Source organism: Canis lupus, chromosome 25, assembly GCF_011100685.1.
Source record: "Canis lupus familiaris isolate Mischka breed German Shepherd chromosome 25, alternate assembly UU_Cfam_GSD_1.0, whole genome shotgun sequence".
Classification (NCBI taxonomy): domain Eukaryota; kingdom Metazoa; phylum Chordata; class Mammalia; order Carnivora; family Canidae; genus Canis; species Canis lupus.
Genome location: NC_049246.1, coordinates 20,670,464 through 20,693,079, shown reverse-complemented (window position 1 = coordinate 20,693,079; position 22,616 = coordinate 20,670,464). Strand labels below are relative to the sequence as shown.

At 34.5% G+C, this 22,616-nt stretch overlaps 1 protein-coding gene and 1 pseudogene across 2 annotated transcripts in view; one reads left to right on the top strand and one right to left on the bottom strand.

The window, feature by feature from the left end:
* The window catches only part of CLCN3 (chloride voltage-gated channel 3), a 51,105-nt gene that overhangs the window by 17,583 nt on the left and 10,906 nt on the right, over window positions 1–22,616 (bottom strand). For both annotated transcript variants that reach the window (NM_001308463.1, NM_001025619.2), the window contains 7 exon segments: window positions 1,655–2,200; window positions 3,099–3,179; window positions 6,563–6,769; window positions 7,869–7,991; window positions 8,963–9,150; window positions 10,008–10,107; window positions 16,715–16,872. In NM_001308463.1, the coding sequence (NP_001295392.1) occupies window positions 1,655–2,200; window positions 3,099–3,179; window positions 6,563–6,769; window positions 7,869–7,991; window positions 8,963–9,150; window positions 10,008–10,107; window positions 16,715–16,872 (1,403 nt within the window).
* Window positions 20,379–21,894, top strand: LOC119865878 (annotated as a pseudogene).

Genomic DNA, 22,616 nt, shown 5'->3' with positions numbered 1-22,616 from the left:
CAGCTCTCTCTAGCATCCTACAGCTCAACTAAAGATGAGAAAGTTGGGATTTACAGAAAAATCAATTTACTGTAGAAACGGGTTTTAACAGCTGCTCTAACTTGATTCACTATGAAAAAAAAAGTGAACTACAAGGTATTTCTATCATTTAACTCTTATATACCCAGTGGACTAAACAGAGAACAGAAAAGACCATATTTCAAAAAACTATCATTAAGATTTTGTTGAAATTAAGGAATCATTCCACATAATTCACACCTGTAAAAGCATATTATCACTAGTGAATATTAAAGAACAAGGATTAGCTGACATTTGATCCTCATATACAGCACTGACAGTCATATAAGAGAATTACATTTACTGGCAAATCACTAATGAATGTCATTTTCACTGTTGTAAATTCAAGTGTCCCAGGGCATTAGGCCAAACTCCCTTAAATCCTTATTGAAAAAGGCATGGTATTCACAGGCTAGGCATTTAACAATGAGTCTGCAGTGTCCTTTCAAGCTAATACCCTGTGGTTATATAATAGGTGGAGTATTGGCTCCCCAAAGGTATCTATATCCTAATTCCTTATGTTACACAATAAGGTAAGGAGGAATAAAATGTTGCAAGTAAAATTAAGGTTGTGAATCAGCCGACTTTAAAACAGGAGATTATCCAGAATTACCTGGGTGGGCTCAAAATAATCACAAAGATTTCTTTTAAATGTGGGCAAAGGATTTAGAAGAGTTAGTGTCAGAATAATGAGATAAAAGACTTAACTACCCATTGCTGGCTTTGAAGTTGGGAGGAGGCGGCCATGAGCCAAGGAATGTGGGCGGCCTCTAGAAGGCTGGAAAAGGCAAAAAATGGACTCTCCCCTAGAACCTCCACAAATCCCTATGAACACCTTGATTTCAGCCCAGTGAGATCCATTTTGGACTTCTAATCTCCAAAACGATAATAAATTTGTGTGATTTGAAGTTTGCAATAGTTTATTATAGCAGAAAAAAAAAAAAACCCTAATGTAAGTGCTTTTAAAACATGATCATGAATTCCCTGACACTGCTCCCATTAAGTGGCAGGCTTTGTGCCCAGATGAATAGAACGCAACAGAAAGCATGTGCATAACTTCCTTGGCCATGTTAAAAATGATCCTCTTGGGACATTTGCTTTTGGAACCCCGAGATACCATTAAGGACTCTAAATGCTGTGAAGGCACTGTGTCAGAAAACCAGGGGTGGGTGGGGGGGAGAGAGAGAGAGACAAAGATATGTTCCAGAAGCCAGACATTCTGACACAGTTGTCTGAATCTTCCCAGCCCAGGTGGGTAGATGACTAGCCTTAGTCATTTCTGATGGCACATATGACAGACCACAAACAAAACGTGCTCAGCTGAGTCCTTCCCAAATTATTGACTCATTATCAAGAGAAAAATAAAGTTTTCTTAAATTGCTAGGTTTTGGGATAATCTATTACATAGTAACAGATAACCATGCTTAACAATATATCCAAAGGAATTATTTTTTCAATACTTAAAATGGAACCCAAAAGATAAGAACTTTTTCAACCTACATTTATAACCACCTTTAGATAAACATTTCACTGTTTATTTCACATACAAGTTTTGAACATGCTGAGATTACTAAAACCACCTCACATTAGCACTTACCTTGATACCAAAAGTGAATACTGTCATGATAATTTTAAATATGAGTGCTAAGCATAACTGCCATATAGCTGAATATACTCCAAGGCCTGCTGGACGATCAGGAATATCGTCAACAATTTTGCTAGCATTCATGTCATTTCTGTAGTCACAGAGAGAAGAGGATTCCAGAGGACCACAGTCTGTAAAAAGCTCTTTGATCAGCTCACTGGTGTTGAGCCTGGTATATGGATTAGGGAAGGCGATCACCGCAGTAATGGCAGCAACAACAATGACTTCAAGAACAGGATACTTTCCGAATCTGGTGGATTTGCGTCGACGACACCAGGCAATATTCGCTCTAATGAAAAAGGCTCCCCAAAGCCCTCCGAATACCCCGAGGAGAATAAAAGGAAATAGTTCAAAAAGGTACCATGGTGTGTGATACTCCACATAAAAAAGAACCAGACGGCTGTTACCAAATGGATTGATGGATCTCAAAACAAATGCAGCCACTAAAGCAGCAAAAAATGATCTCCATAAAGTTTTAAGAGGAAAATAATAGCTAACCTAAAAAAGGGAAAAGAAAAATTAATGCTATAATTTTATAAGATGTTTCTGGTATGTTATAACTTGAATGGTGAACATCATGGTCTAATTTTTGCTGCAGCTAGAGTTTACATATAAAAGATTTTACTGTAGTAAGAAAAAAAATGGATGTTTTATTAACCTTGGCTATCACATCATTACAAATTTCCAATATCAATTGATCAAAAATGTCTAATAATCACTTGAGATACCCAGCATTGCTTTATTTTCGAAATGAGTTTCGTTTTTTGTTTTTTCAAAATGAGTTTCACCTCTAATTCAATCATGTAGTAAAGAATAAATGCACCATCACTAACTCCTATGAGGTCATTAAAAAGTATTTAATTTGCCTCTTCTATATTAAAAAGAAAAGAAGAATACAAACTGGAAAAGTAAATTTTAAAACATTCCTAGTCACATTTTTATGTAAACATGTAAAAAGTCTTAAGCACTAATGAGAAAACAAAAACAAAATATGCCACTGATGCAATTAAAATCATTTTCTTTAAACATCAATAACTGTCCCAGAAATATGCATACAAGACAAACTCATAATTTAGGAATTGATTAAAAATTTTTAAATAAAAAAATGGGTGATAATTTAACAGACAGTGGTTAAATATTTTCTACTAAGCCAAATCCACTTCTGCTTACTTTTACAATCACTAATATTTATACAAGAATAATATTTTTAAGGCTTTTCTCAAGGTAAAGAACATATGTAATGTATTACTCTGTAAGAATCACCAAAAAATAAAATCCAGAAAACTTAAAAACAAAGTCTATTACACTAGCTATAAAACTGAAAAGCATGCTAAAATATATTTGTAATAATAATTATACATAATGTTGTAAGTGCTTTTTTCTTTTTTAAACCTACCTCTTCCAGGCTAAAAAGAACTCCTCCAATTGGTGCACCAAAAGCTACAGAAACCCCTGCAGCTGAGGCAGCTGATAGCACCTAAAAAGAGGATTTGTTTTATTTCATATATTCTTAAAAATTCAAATATACCAAATAAAAATTCTTCATGTTCCTTGAATTTTTGGAATGTCTCTTCTGAATTTAACTCCCGTCTACCCCTCCTCCCCAAGCAGAGGCAAATATTTACTTCCTCTATAAAGATATTTTTCTCTTCTGCTTTAATTGAAAGGTCATTCACATATTCAATATTCAGTCAAAAAATATTTGTGCAAGATACACTAATGCAAATAGGATGCAAAGAAGAAAAGGCAATGAATACAGACAATTCTCAAGATGTTTGAGAAGACCAGTAGAGAGAGTAGTTACTGGAGTTTGGGGAGGGGGGGGAAGTAGTTTATTCTTAAACAGGATATAATTTCTTCAGATTTTAGAGCTAATTGTTTCATCATAAACAATTAATGTTTTCTAGGTAAGCTCTATCCCCAACGTGGGATTTGAACTCATGACCCCGAGGATCAAGAGTTCTATACTGACTGAGCCAGCCAGGCACCCCTAATAATGACTATTTTCTAAATCCTAGTAAAATATCTACAGGACTAAAAACCTTTTGAATTTTCTTATTTTCACTACTCTAAGTCCTCTAAAATATAGCTACTGCCAATATGGAAAGCCTTAATCTAAAGCACAAACGATGGCTACCTCTTTCCAAACTGGAACCCTACGATAAAGTTAAAGAAGACAAAAATATCCACAAACAGCTCTTATATATCCTCTCTCCAACTCCCCAATCTGTCACTGGGACATTGCCCACTTCTCACCAGCATAAAGCCAACTATACATATAAATTTATTGGACCTTAATTCTGTAATAACTTTTCTAAAAGTCTTTATTCCTTTCACTATTTCATTCCAGTACATATCTGAGGGTACCAAATACATTTTCTCAAATGGCCAAGTTTTACACTTAAGGAAAAGAAACTGGAAATAATCAAAATTAAATTATATATAGTTAAGAACATGATCTCCACTGTCAGGCTGCTGCTTGACAAATTAAAGATAAGCAAATATTTATTTTAATTAAATTGTACTTGGCTAGGGGCACCTGGGTGGCACAGTTGGTTAAATATATGACTCTTGGTTTCACCTCAAGTCTGATATCAGAGTTGTGAGATGGAGCCCTGAGTTGGGCTCTCCACTCTCAGCTTGGAGTCGGCCTGGGTTTCTCTCTCTCTACCTCTCCCCCTGCTCTCTTTCTTTCTCTCTCTCTCAAATAAATAAAACATTTTTTAAAGAATGAATAAATTGTACCTGGTTTTAAGAATGCATACTCTGCTTATTTGGGAGATGACAGCAAATTTAACAATTTTGTTTTTTACCACTAACAGGACTGTAGACAACACAATTAACTGAGTTCTCTGATTCTACATTTAAAAGAATTTTACAATCAAGCTAACACCCTAGTACCCAAAACTCATACACATTTTAATGTTTTATAAATATAAAAGAATCATTTAATTTAAAAATGTCAATGAAGTGAACATAGGAAGAAACCTGAAACGCAAGGCCTTACTGTTTTTAACTAACAATTAAACTCTAGCCATTTATATACTAAGGTGAACAAAGTTAATGTCAAAGATGTCACTAATCATCATAGTATATACTCAAAATTTAAGTGGATTCTATGACAGTTTCTAATAAATTCCATCTTGCAGTTAAAATGAATAAAAAAATAAAAATCTAACCCCTAAAATGCCAAAGTAGCAAGTAAAAGAACTGCACTGAAGAGACAAATGCTATAGTTTCATTTTACCCACTAATCTGCAATGCTACAACAGTACAGTTTTAGGTTAGGTTTTGTTTTGTTTTTAACATACACATATCCACAGTCCCAGTAGAAATAGTAGTAGCAGTAAGGAGTACAGACTTTGGAGTCAGAGAAAAATAAATTTCAATCCATATTCTGACACTCTGCTATGTAATCTTGGACAGGTTAGCAGCTCTACGCTCTATTTCCTATCTATAAATGGGGATAATAGTGCCATGTTAATAGGATTATTGTGCATCTAAATTTTAAAATGCAAGTAAAAACCTTGTCACAGAACCAGATAAGACAGTAAGTAATCAATAATATTAGCTATTTTTGTTGGACCATAGTGCTAGAATCACAATTATCATTTGGAGATGGAACTATGATGCTCTGAGGTGTTCCACTTTTAGACTACTGCCAATGCATGAATGATGCTTTAGTAGTAACACTAAAATGAACGAGGAATCATTTCATTTGAAGAATTAAATAGTTTGATAAAAGTATTCTACTTTTTTGTTATATTATTAAAAACAACAGGATGGAAGTTCCCGTGGTAGGGCCAAAGACCTCTGAGTTCTCCATATTTAATGATATAAAAATATAATACCTTAAAAACGCAAAGTGGTTTTGACCTAAGACTAGATTGGAATAACAGGAAGGGACTGGGCCACAAAGTAAATACAAAAGGTCTCAGGAGCCTATTTTTCTTCTACAAAATATCTACAGCGATCTAGAAACATTAGGGAATTCTCTTAAATTTAAAGGCTGCCTATAAGATCTCAGCTGGCGGGGATCCCTGGGTGGCGCAGCGGTTTGGCGCCTGCCTTTGGCCCAGGGCGCGATCCTGGAGACCCGGGATCGAGTCCCACGTTGGGCTCCCGGTGCATGGAGCCTGCTTCTCCCTCTGCCTGTGTCTCTGCCTCTCTCTCTCTCTCTCTCTCTCTCTCTCTCTGTGACTATCATAAATAAAAAAAAATAAAAAAAATAAAAATTAAAAAAGATCTCAGCTGGCTTAAAAAAAATAATAATAAAAATAAAGGAAATAAATGCTCCCAAACAGCTGAATGAAGAGGAATTCCTATATTCCCTTTAATGTTTATCTCTGATTTAAACCTCAGGAGGTCCTAAGGCCCTCAGAACATCTTCATGGTGCCAAGTAGCTCTCTGTAGATGGCACACCTCTTTCAGGGGCATTAGACACTTCCTCCAGAGGAAAAACATAGCTGTTAAGACTTCCCAACCCTGGAAAAATACTGATGCTGAGAAATCAGAGGAAAAATAACGTTGCATTTGGGAAAAACTTCAGATGAATAAACGTGTAAGGCAAAGCAAAAACAAATGAAAAGAGCTTTGTGAAATTCAACTGAAACCAATGTACACCAAGTAGTCTATCAAAACTTCTCTAAAATATAGGGGTGACTGAGCAGTACTGGGGATGTAGTCTAGAAAGACATTAAAGATACTCGAAAAGGATTCCTTCTTACATTTGAATCTGAATACAAAATTTATCCAAAAAGTGAAGAGTTAAAACATGATCTTTACACTAGAAAGTTCTCACAGACATAAGTCTATGTAATAGATATTTATCTGCCAAATAAACTACAAAAGACACTTACCTCCCTTTTTTTAGCTTCATTTGTGCTATACTTTGGAAAGAGGTAGGAAAAAATATTTCCACAGCAACAGGCAACATGTACCAGAGGACCTTCTTTTCCTAAACTCAAACCTGATGCTACAGCCAGTACTAATGTGATGGTTTTAATCATTAAAGTCCATTTTCCCAAGTAACCTCTGATGATGAATCCACTTAAAATAGTTTTAATCTACAAAGGAAAGATTAAGACAGCTTAATTTCATTCAGGAAACAGGAACACTTAACTAATTTAAGTTACTCTCTTGTTTTACTCACAAAACCACCTTGCAAATTTTTTTGGTGGACCATGGAACAACTTACAATTTTTCAAAAGCTTTAACTATTATTCTAATTCTCTTCTCAAGCAAGGATTGAAGGCAACCCTATCTTATAAATAAAACTAGACTATAAGGCCATGCTAAAAGGAATACAGGCCTTAATACAAGGGTTGTAATTACATAACCAGGAAAAGGTATATTTGAATATTTCTGTGGTAGAAATACAGTTAGATATATTCCAGACATTCTGTGTCAGAAATTAGGATACTTTGTCTTCTCAGACAGCTATTATTATGTGTAATATTTTCCTATATATTAAGTATAAGTGACAACAGCTAAAATGCTGCATATTACCCCTTATTAAAGACATTCTTAATTAACAGAACTTTTAAAATCACTAAAATTAACTTTCAAAAGGAAATGCATTACAAAAAGCTGATAACCTACCTAAAACAGAAAAATTAAAAGGGGAAAGAAATGAATTTCCATCACACCATTCAATCCTAAGTATATTCTTTAAATTACTGTTGATAAAAAATTAAACCCAAAAGTTTGTACTATTGACTCACTATGGTCATATGTCTATTTCAAGCATAAAGTGGTTATAATTATTATCTGCCAAATTCAAGAATTAACTTATAATTAAAAGATAGTCATAAAAAAGAGTAAATATATTCAAATCAGGTTCATAGCAGCAAAACATCAACTAATCCATTGAAGAATTTTAGGCCACATAGCACTTTTCCAGCTTTATAACCAAGTCTTCTGATATTTGTTTAGCCGTGTGCTAAATTAGTGGTGGAAAAAAAAAAATCAACCTCCACCGTTAATGATGAAATGACCACGGGGAAGAATTTGTTGTGATGTCTACAATCAGCTTACATTTTTTAAATTTTCTTTTTCAGATTACAATTTCCCCAGAGAAACAACTACTTCTCCCCCTAAAGGCAAAAAGATAAACATCATAACAATTACTAAATGTTCAATGATACTAAATATTGCACAGCTTACCTCTGGAATTCCAGAGCCACAGGCATATGGAGCAAATACTTTTACCAGGGAAACAGCAAGAAAGGCAAAACCCAAGGCCCAGAAGATGTACATTATGTAATTCATGATGTACGAGCCAGGACCCTAAAAGGCAAATTGTTTAAGAGTGTAGGAATTTAATGTACAATGCAACCCGAATGTAAGTGCTTGCCACGTAAGAAGCTTGGGTGAAACTCATAAGAGTTTCTTGGCTTACTTCCACAATAGTAAAAGCTTTATATGAACAAAATACTTGAGTAGAATCAAGAAACATATTCATATATACACAGAGGCTTAATCTGTTTCCTGATACCTAAAGCCTTGTTGCCAAAAATCTGCTATACTTTAACCTCTGCCTACCCACAAACCACAGTTTGAAAACAGCTGAAGGCAAGATTGCATTTGCACTTAGATCTCATTCTGCTGCAATTCTCCTGAAGATCAAGGGAGAAACAGCATACTGCCCGTGCAAATATTCTTTTTAGCTCAAAATTTCAGCTATAACAAAATTTTAAAAACACATCCTTATATGACCATGTAACTATATATATTATATAACATTCTAATTTCTACAATGTTCATTACTGAACATCAAGAGCAATAACATAATCACTTAGATACTATAATGCCACAAAGAAAATCTGTGGATTTCTTCAAGATAGCTCCAGGTACGAGGCTTATTTTAAATTTACTGATTTACTAAATTTACTGATAATTTATACTTCCTGACAATTGTGATATGTTAAGCAGCTTTAATAATTTGACTTCATATTAATTTTCTATGATTATACAGATCCTATTGCACTTCTTTTCTACAATAAGAAATATATTTAATGTCATAATTGAATAGACCTGAACGTGACTATATTGTTAACTAACATAAGAGATTCTTGTAACTTTACATTTTACTTGCTGCAATGTATTCTTCTTTTCCACTCTAACCGATTACATTTTTTTTACATTTTTTTTCTTTTAATGCAGTTGCAATCATCTAGTAGTACATGATTCTGTAATTAAACGGAGACTCATCTCACTGTATTGATTATTAATTCATCTTCAGACCCAGCAAGACTTACTTCTGCTTGACCTATGATTAATTCTGCCCATGTTTTCCACTGTGGACATTTATCCCTCTCTTCAAATGTTGTTTCATTAGATCCCCAACAACACTGTTCATGGTTGTACCACAATGCACTGAGGCAAATGCCCTCCTTTAGGTCAGTCATCCAATCAGCAGCAATGTCTATTAATCCAGCCAATGCCCCTGTAAAAACATGTTGAAGGTAGTGTTAAAAAAAAAATTAAGTCCACTTTTGGAGTGTTGAGACTATCAAGTTAAAAGGGTCAAAGAAAGCGGGGGGACTCCCTATACATAAAGGGGCACATAGGGAATATCACATAAATTTAAGATTTTTAAGTCTTAGGTATAAATAAGTTTATATTACTTTTTTAAAAGTATAAATAGCAACTCTTTAAAATGGCTATTCTTTGTTTGAAATTACAACTAGTTACATCATTTAAATTAATTGTGATTTGTAATAAAGGTGGTTAAAAGATATTAAAATATCTTTAAAAGCAGATATCTGGCAGGAGGTTCAGGAATCAGGTTATTAGAGTTAAAACTTTAATACATTTGCAAACGATGTCAGTCAAATTACTTAACACCTCTCTGTGCTTCAGGCACCTCATCTGTAAAATGGTGATAGCACTTATGGTGTATGTAAAATGGTGGTAGCACTTATACCATAGGACTGCCATGCAGTTTATACTCATCAAAATTTTAAGGCAGTGCATGATATATAGGAAACAATAAATATTAGCTACTTATTATGATAATATTAAGAGATACTTTATTGTTTATCTGGCCCAAATCATGTATTTTACAGATAAGATAATGAACTGAGAAAGATCAACCAAACCAGATTGACACTTAAAGTAACAGAACCAAGACTAGACATTGAAGCTACCTGCCTCCTAGTCTTATATTTAAGATTTCTTGAAAGAAATAAAACAAATGCTTTTAAAAACCCAACAGGACCTGAAAATAAATTGTAGGGTGAAGGAGAGAACTATTTATTTTTCTGTTAACCAAAAAAGGATTACATTAAGATTTTTCTTTACCTGATGCCAATCCTGTTAGTGTTACTACTAGCCATCCTGACCATGCGTCATATAAACTTTTTGTCATTTCCCATGCTGATTCTTTCTTTTTGCTGTTGATCTGAAATTAGAAATGTTTATACCTCATTTTTCAAACTATGAACAGAAGCCACAACTTAGAATCTAACAATTTTTTTTTTTCAGTTACTATACACAAGACAGTAATGTATAAGCTAAATAATGGGAAAGGTGAGTTTGGGGCAGAACCACTATGTTAGACAATTGTTATACATGTAAAACAGATGATAAACATTTACCCAGAGATCTGCATTTTTAACAAAAACCTCAGGATTTGAGAGCAAGGGGTTCACAAACCACCTAGAGTCTGGCCTATGTTGTTTTAAATTGAATCAAATGTAGCTGATACACATCTTTTATATTAACAGAAATAAGATATTATTGCTTGAAATGTCTGTCATTCCCTGGCCATTTTCTGGTCCTAGCAATTACGTGGATTATGATATTCTTCATTTTTTAAACATTTTTTAAAGATTTATTTATTCATGAGAGACACACAGAGAGACAGAGGCAGAGGGAGAAACAGGCTCCATGCAGGAAGCCTGATGTGGGTCTCAATACCGGGACTCCAGGATCACGCCCTGAACTGAAAGGCAGGCGCTTAACCACTGAGCCACTCAGGCATCCCGAATGATATTCTTTAAAAGGTAAGGCCAGTTAATAATAGTACTATGCCCATAAATACAATATAGAAAAGTCATGTGAATAAAGGGCCTGCCAAAACTTGTAGGTCTATAAATATGCAGGTATGGAGAGTTCTAATTGCACTTGGAACATCTAGAGGCTCTCTTCTATCACTGTGTAGGGCAGAAGTGTCCTCTACTGAATACAGTGGAGGAAGTGAAATTAGCAGGATAGGAATACATTTGATTTCCAGATCTCACTCGACTAAGACACAAGAAAGCAACTCTTCCCTCTGTTAGTAAGAATGCAGTTTTAAACTTATCCCTAACTAGCCCAAACCTCTTCCATTCTATTAAGGATTGTTGCTTTAAAAAGCCATATTCTCAGTCTAAGACTTCAATGCTCAAACCGTCCCACAGTATGGTTACAGCTGGAATTCAAACATCTGGTCTATTTTAAGCCACAAGATCTCACTAAAAAGACTCCGTTAAGTTCTGAGTTGAATAACGCAATTTTATATCTTCTATACTATAAACAACCAATCTCAGATACTAAGTATTCTTTAAAGACTGAAGGTAGGTTCATTTCTTTAAAAAATAATCATTAAACCCCATGCTGCTTCTTAATGAGAATAACTATAATGTTTCAGATAATATGAGGTAAAAATTTGGAAATCATCTAAATATTCATCAATACAGTACTGGTTAAGTAAACTGAAGTGTATCATTTGTTTTTTTTTTTTTTTTTTTTTTGAAGTGTATCATTTGTAATGAAAAATTCTGCACTCACTAAAAGAATGAGATAGATATGTGTTATACAGGGAAAAGAAGCAAAGTGGACAGAAGTGTGTACAGTATGCTGCAATTTATCTAAGAAAAAATAAGTATATAAATATACATACTTGTATTTTTTAAACATAAATTAAACCATACAGTTTTAAAAGTAAATCATTATTTTAAGAGGAGGGAGGCAAAAAAGGTTAGAAGAGATGGGGACTTTAAAACAAAGTAATTTGTATGTGTGACCTTAGTGGGATAAACACTAAGAATAAAAACGATTATAGAAAAAAGAAAACACTACAACTTTTCAACAAGCACATCACTAATGATAGTATTGGTAATATTTTGAAACTGCTGTGTGTTGTAAAGTAAGTCATATATGTGATGTTGAGATTTTTGGTATGGCTGAAGGATGGTACAGATTTAAGACCCAAAAGATAAATAAAAGTCTTTCATTACTGAATTTAAGTTAGAAGGTTCCTATAGACTTAAGAGGCTAAAAAACAATGGCTAACCCAGTCACAAGTACCTCTAGCGCCCACATCACCTATAAACCTTCTCCCTTCAAAGGAACCAGGGTTCCTCAGTGGCTGACTCCAGGTATGGTGCAGGAAATGTGTAAGATGAGCTAGTATCATCTTGTTTTCCTAGAATACACCAATCTACTTACTACAGATGTGTCAAAGGACACAAGCACCAACCCAAATAAGTCCCTGCTAGTCAAAAATGGAATAACATAGGCATCAACAAGGATAATAATAGGGATGATTAAAACACATCAAATATATTGAAATCTATGAGTGCATGAAGATAAAGAAACAGAAGCCAAACAAGCAAACCAAACTCTCACTGGCCAACTTCTGAGGATACTAGGGAACAATTTAATTTTAAATTATCCTTTTTCTGTACAATCTAAACTTCAGGGAATCCAGATACTTGGTACAAAGAAGGTTCTCTTTGTAGAAATTTTCATGCTAATAAATAAAAAAGGAATGACAATTAGATTACTGACATTTTGCAAAATACTGAAATAGTAATTTTTGAAATGATATAATGTAGATTTACTTTAAATTAAGAGGTAGAAGGGCTAACAAGTATAAGAAAAAGTTTGGGGGGAAAAGAGTAGGTATATGCACTGATATATAAAAGTTTTTCTTTTAAAAACAATAGTAAGACACTTGCACCCCAATGTTCATAGCAGCAATATCCACATTAGCCAAACTGTGGAAGGAGCTACAATGTCCTTCACATTAGCAGTAGATGAATGGATAAAGAATATGTGGTGTGTGTACACACACACACACACAATGGACTATTACTCAGCCATCAGAAAGGATGAATACTTACCAAATTTATATTGACGTGGATGAATTGGAGGGTATTATGCTGAGTGAGATAAGTCAATCGGAGAAAGACAATTGTCATATGGTTTTATTCATACGTGGAATATAAGAAATAGTGAATGGGGCCATAAGGGAAGGAGGGAAACTGAGTGGAGAAAACTTATGAGAGGAAGACAAACCATGAGAGACCCCTAAATCTGGGAAACAACAAAGGGCTGCAGAAGGGGAGGTGGGTAGGAGGATGGGGTAACTGGGTGACAAGCATTAAGGAGCGCACTCATGATGAAATGAGCACTGGGTGTTATATGTTGGTAAAAATTTTTAAAAAAGCACAAAAAATAAATAAAAATAACATCCACGTACAGTTTCCCAGGTTTAAAAAATTTTTATGTTTATGTAAGCATAGATCAAAGTATGGAAAAATGGTATTTGGCCTATCTAGAAAGAGATGATTGACAAGAATAGCTAGGACAGTGACCACTTCATATTATTATTATTTTTTCATATTATTTTAAATGTTATATTATTTTACATATTTTCAAGGACTAGGGACTATCTTTAAAACCAAAAGGCAAAAAATATACTGTGGTTTCTCTTAGTTTTGATTCTCTTTAAAATTTTATGAACATGATGTCGTATGGATACTTCATACTACCTTCACTTTGAAACACATTTAAACTCCAATCTGAGTAATTAATGACTTTGTAAATGTATATACTTCTAACTACAACTGATTTACTTAATAATCATACAAGATGCAAGAGTGTGCCTACACTAGGCATAATGGGATTAAAACACTGGTTCTTATAGTGTGGCCACATACACCTTGAGGATCTCGGAGACCTTCTTAAGGGGACCTTCAAGGTCAAAACTATTTTTATCAGAATATTAAAATGTGATGTGCCTTTTACACTGTGTTGACATTTTCACTGATAACACAAAAGGAAATGCAAAACGGCTGCTCCTCAGCACATATGGCAGTAGCATCCAAATGTACTGGCAGTCATTATTACATTCTTCACTGTCACATATCCCAGTAAAAAAAAAAAAGTAAGTAAATACCAGTTTCAATTAAGAATGTCTTTAATGAAGTAGTAAAAATTACTATGCCTCAATCAGAGTCTTCTTTATATTACGTGTGATGATTTAGGTATACATAAAGCCTTCTGATACATACTGAAGTATGAGGTATGTCTTGAGGAGAAGCATGTGATTTACTTGAGTTGCAAAATAAACTTTACACCTACACCCGGAAGACCATTTTTACTTGAAACAAAGACATCAAACTATGGTTTTTCAGACTTAGGAATCTGACAGGCATCTTCCCAAAGACAAACCAAGTCTGTCATTTCAAGTGAAATAAATGTATATTTGTTTTTAATGACAGAATTTGAGCTTTCAAGTAAAAACAAGAATTTTGGAAAACTTGTATCTATCACTGTTAAAGATGACAGATTCCCAATACTTAAAGACTTTTCTAGAGATCAGGGCTAATATTAACAATTGTGATTTTTTTTTTTTTAATGAAAAGTGTCAACACTTGAAAGAACTGCATAATAAATCAGTGAGTATTTTCCAAATGATCATTACATGATGTTATAAAATTATTCATTAGAGTTCAAAGTGAACTAACAGATTTTAATGTAACAAAAGGCAAAAAGTTCATTGATATAGTTTCGGATTACACATTGGCAACTAATCTTTAAGAAACTACCACCTGAAAAAAAAAAAAAAAAAACTACCACCTGTCACTTTGGTATCAAAGAATATCCACAATGATATAAAAAGGTTATCAAAATATTCCTAGCTTATCCAATTACCTATCTGTATAAGGCTAGATTTTCTTCATATGTTTCAACCCAAATAACATATCACAACAGACTGAATGCAGAAGCAGATATTAGAATCCAGCAGTCTTGGGCAGCCCTGGTGGCGCAGCAGTTTAGCACCGCCTGCAGCCTGGGGTGTGATCCTGGAGACCCTGGATCGAGTCCCATGTCGGGCTCCCTGCATGGAGCCTGCTTCTCCCTCTGCCTGTGCCTCTGCCCCTTTCTCTCTCTCTCTGTCTCTATGAATAAATAAATAAAATCTTAAAAAAAAAAAAAAGAATCCAGCAATCTTTTATAAAACCAACAATGAGATTTATAAAAATGTAACATGTCACTCTCTCACTAAATATTTTTTATTTTAGAAAATATGTTTATTTTTCATAAAAAGGTTTTGTTTTCATAAAACTGTATCTTGATGTTAATGTGTAATGGGATTTTATTACTTTTAAATAAGTCAACGCATTAAAAATTTCTCAGTTTTTGTATCTAATATGGTAAACTAAGTTCCCTAGGCATTCTCAGCAACTATTCAGAGTTTAGAGTTCAAAAGTGTTCTCAGATGATAAAACAAAATAAAATAAATATGTATTTTTTCAAAAACTTTGAAAATCCCCACTGGTTGTATAGTGTCTTCCCAAAAAGGTAAATACCAAATGATGAATCTCAGGGGTTATACTTGTCAAAAAATAATCTAATTCTATTTTCAATTATACATGTATATGTTAATATGAAAGGTTGTAACTAATCTGTATGCAGTTATTTTCATTTATAAGTAAATTTCAGACCTCAAAGTTATAACAAGCCTTTTAGAATTTGGAATTTTATTTTTCAAAGAGATTCTTTTTCTATTTTTTAAAATTTATTTTTGGACTACATTGTATCACTAAGTCACAACCCACAAGTTGTACTGTTTAGAAGCCATTCTTATTTTAAATGTTTTTTATTTAATGGATAAAATATTGATTTAATTTTAAAATTTTTATTTACTTTAATTTAGTAGGAATTTATTTTTTGTTACAAATGGAACAAGTTTTTTTTTTTTTTTTCTTTTTGAAGATTTTATTTATTTATTCATGAGAGACACACAGAGAGAGGCAGAGAGCTAGGCAGAGGGAGAAGCAGGCTCCATGCAGGGAGCCCAATGTGGGACTCAATCCCGGGACTCTGGGATCACGCCTTGAGCCAAAGGCAGATGTTCAACTGCTGAGCCACCCAGGCATCCCAGAACAATTTATTTCGAAAGAAATTTTAGCCCAACTCCTTAGCCCAAGACATAGCTGAAATATACATTTGCTATAAAAGCCACTAGAAATATTATTGCAATATAAGTAATACTTTTTTTATTAGTAATTCATTACAACACTTAACATGCCCTTTACAGAACTCAATTTGAGAAATATCAGCATTTAAAATTGAGAAAGGAGCTAAAAGAAAACAATAAGACCCCACGAAACTATCCTTCCGTGTTTCTTCTTTCGCCATAAGAATCATATAACAAGTTTCTTCTTTTGCTGGAGCTCCTATGCTGTTCAAAGCCAAAAATCATGCTGACTTCTACACCTTGATTTTATGCTGTGTTTTCTCAGTCTTTCCTTCTTGTCTTATTATATTCTTCCTTGATTTTAAGCTACCTCAAAGTCCTTTCCAGGGGTATAAGTAAACTTTTAAAAAAATTACACATAAAGGGGATCCTGACTGGCTCAGCGGTTTAGCGCCTGCCTTTGGCCCAGGGTATGATTCTGGAGTCCAGGATTGAGTCCTGCGTCGGAGTCCCGGGATTGATTGAGTCCTGCGTCAGGCTCCCTGCATGGAGCCTGCTTCTCCCTATACCTGTGTCTCTGCCACACACACCCCGCCCCCCCGTGTCTCTCATGAATAAATAAATAAAATCTTTTAAAAAATTACATATACAGAGAAAAAACATGTATTACTTGTAAAATGTAGAAATTTACCTCAATGTACTTTAATGTATAGTAAGTATTTTGGCTGCCAGAGGTCAATGGCAAAGATATGTTATTAAGTGATCTAGCTGATCTAGTTATACACTACACTAAAAAATTACTGAAAATACTTACCCGTCTATGCCTCTCTCGGTCTTTACATTTCTCTCGCACCCAATCAATAGTATGGAAATCATCATATGTACCAACACCCGGAATTGGTTCATCCAAAAGATCCAGTAAGTGGGTAGAACTGTTAATGCTGCCTCCATTTGTCATTGTATAGTGAGTCCCTATAAAGCAAAAAAGAACAGTAAGTACATTTTATGAGAGACAATGGTGAACTAGGTAACCTTAGAAGTTCACTGGTAATTCATAAAGAAATAGTATCACTTGAAATGTAATAAAATAGGGGAAGAAAAATTATCAAGAAAAATTATCTAAAACTTGGAAATAAGGCAAAAGACCGTGGCATGTCCTTTCAAACTCAGACTAGAGTATCAAAAATAAGCCTGCCTCGTAGTCATCTTTTGCTCTGAAGAAGAGGGCTTTGATTTATTATTTTCTATTGATTAGGACATAAACTCTATAAAGTTAGGTAATGACTTATAGAAGATTGATAAGTTGAAAATGAATGCTTTCATCTGGCAAAAAACATAATTCAATTTCATCTATAGAAAGGATATACTGAGAGTTGTAGTATTGGGGTTTTTTATTTTTGCCCTGTAGGAAAATTTCTTTCACTGATATTTCATATCACACATCCTCTTGACATGTGCCCACTATATACTTTTAAGAGAATTTAAGGTATCAGAAAGGATGTTGAAAGACAATTCACAAAAAAGAATTAAATTTTAAAAGTTCAATCTAACATAAATGGCTCTTAAAAAGTTCAATACAATACAAAAAAGAGAAATGCCTATCAAACCTACGTATCATTTCCCTCTATCAGATGGATAAAGATTAAACAGTTAATGCGCTGACTTGGCAAAGTTATGGGGAAGGAAAGCTTACCACAAAATTAGTTTTAAGTATAAACTGGTATAACTCCTTTGGGAAGTCAAAGCTACCAAAATTTAAATACACAGACACTCCCTAACCTAGCAAAGTCCACTTCCATTTTTCTCGCACTTACAACTGCATAAATCCGTAAGTTATACACAGTGTGGTGAAACATCTTACTGTGTGCTCTAGAAGGAAAACAAAAACAAATTAATGTCAAAGTGATCATAATCCAAAAGAAGAGTCAGCAAAAGAGCCAGAGAGCAAATACATTAGGCTCTGGAGGCCACACAGTCACAATAACACAACTCTGCCATAGTAACACAAAGAAAATCACAGATAATATATAATGAATAGGTATGGCTATGTTTTAATAATACTTTATTTACAAAACAGGTGAACAGCAGCATTTAGCTCAACCCCTGATCTTTTCCTTTTTAAAAATTTTATTCATTTATTCATGAGAGACATAGAGAGAGAGAGAGGCAGAGACTTAGGCAGAGGAAGAAGCAGGCTCCATACAGGAAGCCCGATGTGGGACTTGATTCTGGGACTCCAGGATCACGTCCTGAGCTGAAGGCAGACACTCAACCACTGAGCCACCAGGCGTCCCTCAAACCCTGATCTAAAGTCTCTAGAGCACGAACCAAACTCAACTGAATATATTTACTAGGAATTTTCTACTTAATGGCACTCTGCTAGATGTATAAGAGATACAAAGGTAGAGTACCTGGGTGGCTCAGTGGTTGAGCGTATGCCTTTGGCTCAGGTCATGATTACAGGGTCCTGGGATCAAGTACCATATTGGGCTCCCTGCAGGGAGCCTGCTTCTCCCTCTGCTTATCTGTGTCTCTCATGAATAAATAGTCTTTTAAAAAAAAGAGAGAGATGTGCAAAGGTAACAAAAACATCCCTGACTCAATGTAATATTGAATATTGTATTAATAAACAATGTCTATTTACTTCCACCAGATCAAACAGGGTTCTCTCTTCCTTTCCTATTTAATACAGTTGAATATTTGCCTTGGAAAGTATAAAACTTCTAAAAGAAGAGTATATTGATCTCAGCGTTTTGGCAGATGTACTCCAGGAATGAATAATTTATCATTCTTGGCCGAGGGTTTAAAAGGCCAATCCCTGCAATAGCCCATGTTGATTTACATAAAACAACTTTATACTTTTTACACTAGCTCTTTCTTCCTCTCTCTGCCCTGATTTTACTCATCAATTTCCACTTGGTAAAAGCTGCCTGAAAGGCCAGAAATTTTCTTAAGAAAAAAACTACAGAGAATAAACACAGTGAGTACTTATGTCTTGATAAATTTGAGAATCTCTGACTCTGCTTTCCACGTGATAATATTAAAATTGGCAATTTAAAAAAATCTTTTTGCAGGACATATCAAAAGCCTCTATAGCCTTCTGATATGATAACATCACTTCTGGCCAAAAATGCATAAACTGAATCTTAAAAGGAAAAACAAGATAAACACAAATTGAGGGAAATTCTACAAAATAAATGGCTTACATTCTTCAAAAAATGTCAAAGTCATGAAAGACAAATAACTGAGGAACTGTTCTAAAGCTATAGGAGACTCAAAAGATACGACAAATAAATATAATCATGCTCCTGGATTATTAGAATGTGGAACAGGAAAAAAAAATGGGTTGTGGTTTTTTGGGGGTTTACCTTAAAAGACAGAGTAAAATAACTGAAAAATTTGTAAGCAGTCTGTAGATCAGATAATAATACATATCAACAGTTTTCTGATTTGGGAATGTCAATCAATATCAGTTTTCTGATTTCATATAAGGGAATGTCCATTTACAAGGGAATACACACTAAAGTATTTATATATACATGCACATTTATTTTGTGTATTATATATACATATACAAAATAATTTATGTCAGAGAATAGCACATATAACAGTGAAAGAAAGAATAAGAAAAAACAAACGTGGTAAAATGTTAACATTTCAGAAACCTGAGTGAAGTGTATATAGGACTCTTTTCACTATTTTCAACATCTCTAAGCCTGAAATTAAAAGAAAATGTTTTTAAAAGTCTACTATGATATATTTTGAGAACCTCCAACTCCCTCCACCTCTTGTTGGTTTTACTTGGGTAGAGTTAAAGAAACATGGGCTGTTGATCTTAATTATTACTCTTCTATTCAAAAAATAAAAAGCAGGGTGCCTGAGTGGGTCAGTGGTTGAGCGTCTGCCTTTGGCTCGGGTCATGGTCCCAGGGGCTCCCTGGGATCAAGTCCCGCATCAGCTCCCTGCAGTGAGCCTGCTTCTCCCTCTGCCTATGTCTGTGCTTTTCTCTCTCTGCTTCTCATGAATAAATAAAATCTTTTCAAACATAAATAAAAAGCAAAATTTCTATACTACTTAACATATATCCACACAATATGTCACCAGCCTCATGATAAGAATTGTCAAGTTGTTTGCACCACAAAGATGATAAGCAAATGGAGCATGTATTACTCTAACAGACATAAGCCAGGAAATAGAAAAGTAGACACTTATTTTTATGAGGTAGCAAAAAGTATAGCAACAAAATAAACAATATTTACATTAACTATGGGTCTTGTCTTTAATGATTTTCAAATACTCTGCAGAAACTACTTTCACATCTAATTTACAAAACTATGCAGCAATTCAAAATACCTGAAAACCAGAAATAAAGGATTCAAATTTTTTAAACCAGAGGACCCTGTGAACCAATGTTTTGTGCTTTGGGGCTTTCAGGTTGTGTCCCTTAAACTTCTGTGGCTGCTACAGAACATGTTAGCATGAGAATTAGCCAGAGCAGTTTGTGTCTTCAACAGACTGTTTGTAGGTCAGTGTATCCCTTTATCCCTATTTGCTTCTACACACAGAGCAATAGTGTTTGAAAAGTATTCTCCCCAGTATTATAGGGAGAAATACTAACTGGTGTTTTTGGTTTTAGGGGAGCCCACGGAAACAGTCACAGTTTCCCCTCCAAATTATTTCTAAAGGAAATCTGGGGCATTCTTGCAACTCCTGTTACCCAACTGGCTTGGACAGTAACCAGGGAAGATTTTGGTATGAAAGTAAAAACTTTTTGCTGAGACAAATGATTAGAGTATTTCTTTGGCTCTGATATATATAATTAAATGGAATCCCCAGGAAGAGAAAGGGAGACATTTCAATTTGGCTTTAATTTCTCTCCTTTTACCATGTTCCTTACTCATTGTACAGGGCTATTACCAAAAACTGAAAGATATCATACTGAATGTGAAATCAATTAACATTTTTTTTTAATTTAAAATTTGTACTTGCAGAGTGTCACATTTAGTGGTCTGTCCTCTGCTCTGCTTTCTCTCATTTTTTAATAATACAGAAGTGGGAACCCGTCCATTTACAAGAGACATTTGACTCACGGATCTATTTTCTATTTCTCATAGCCTCTGAAGTCACCACACTCTTGGCAGGGATTTTGCACTCAATAGTTCAGAGGCCCCCAGACAGATTACAAATTGTGACAAAAGGTGTGAGTTGTACAGACTGGATTCATCACAAATTTTCCCAGAATTCCAGATAAAGTGTTTCAGCCTTCATCTGGATCATGAAAAATATGGTGGGGGATCCACAGTACCCTCCCCATAGGTTGCAGGTTGTTACCAGAATAAAAAAGTACAAAGAGATGTCCAAATTGCTGGGGCACCTGGGTAGCTCACTTGAGCTCAGATCATAGATCAGAGTCCTAGGATCAGGCCTGGCATCAGGCTCTCTGCTCAGCAGGGAATCTCCAAATCTCTCTCCCCTTGCTTGTACATGCTCCCATTCTCTCAACAGAATGAATAAAAATCTTAAAAAAAAAAAAAAAAAAAAAAAAAGATGGGGCGCCTGGGTGGCTCAGTGGTTGAGTCTGCCTTTGGCTCAGGTCGTGATTCAGAGGTCCCAGGGAGCCCCACATCGGGCTCCCTGCAAGGGAGCTTGCTTCTCCCTCTGTATGTGTCTCTGCCTCTTTCTGTGTGTCTCTCATGAATAAATAAAATCTTAAAAAATTAAAATTAAAAAAAGATGTCCATATTGGGAAAAAGATATAATAAAGATGCTTGAGTTAAAAAAAGAACATACTCCTCAAATTCACAAAAATATCCTTTCAGTGAATGAAAAAACTTTCTGAAAGTGGTTAAACATTTGATAAGAATCAAGCCCCTGAAGTTGTCACAAGGACTTCCAACAGAGGAGGACATGCCTAACACATGCATCAAGAGTACTGGGGAGTCAATAGTGCAGAGACACCTAAACCCTATAGTTCAGAAGGCAGTTAAGTTCTAATGCCAGAGCAATTTCATATTTAGAAATGTAAATCATTTTTATTTAAAGATAATGAGAAAGAGTTTCTCAATCTATCCTGAAAAATAGAAAAGAAAGGAAAGCTTTCAGTGCTTCCATTCTAGGAGGCCTAAATTATCCTGATATCAAAGCCAGACAAAAACACTACAAAACAAGAAAATTGCAGACTAATATCTCTGGTAACCATAGATGCAAAAAAAACCCCAACAAAATATTAGGACACCAAATTCAAAAATGCATTATAAGCATGATTCACCATGATCAAGTAGACTTTATTCCAGGGATGCAAAGATGGATCAATATCCACAAACCAATGTGATGCACCACATTAACAAAATGGAGAAAAATCATATGATCATCTCAATAGATGCAGAAAAAGCATTTGACAATATTCAACATTTGTTTATAATAAAAACTCAACAAAGTGGGGACAGGGGGAATATACTCAATATGGGACAAAACCACATCATACTTCATGGTGAAAAGCTAAAAGCTTTCCCACTAAGATCAGGAACAAGACTGTGCTTATCATTTTTATTCAACACATTACTGGAAGACCTAACAACAGCAATCAGACAAGGAAGATATAAAACTGTCATTATTTACAGGTGACATAATACTATATACAGAAAACCCTAAAGACTCTACCAAGAAACTATCAGAAGTAATAAATGAATTCAGCAAATCTGCAGGATAAAAAAATC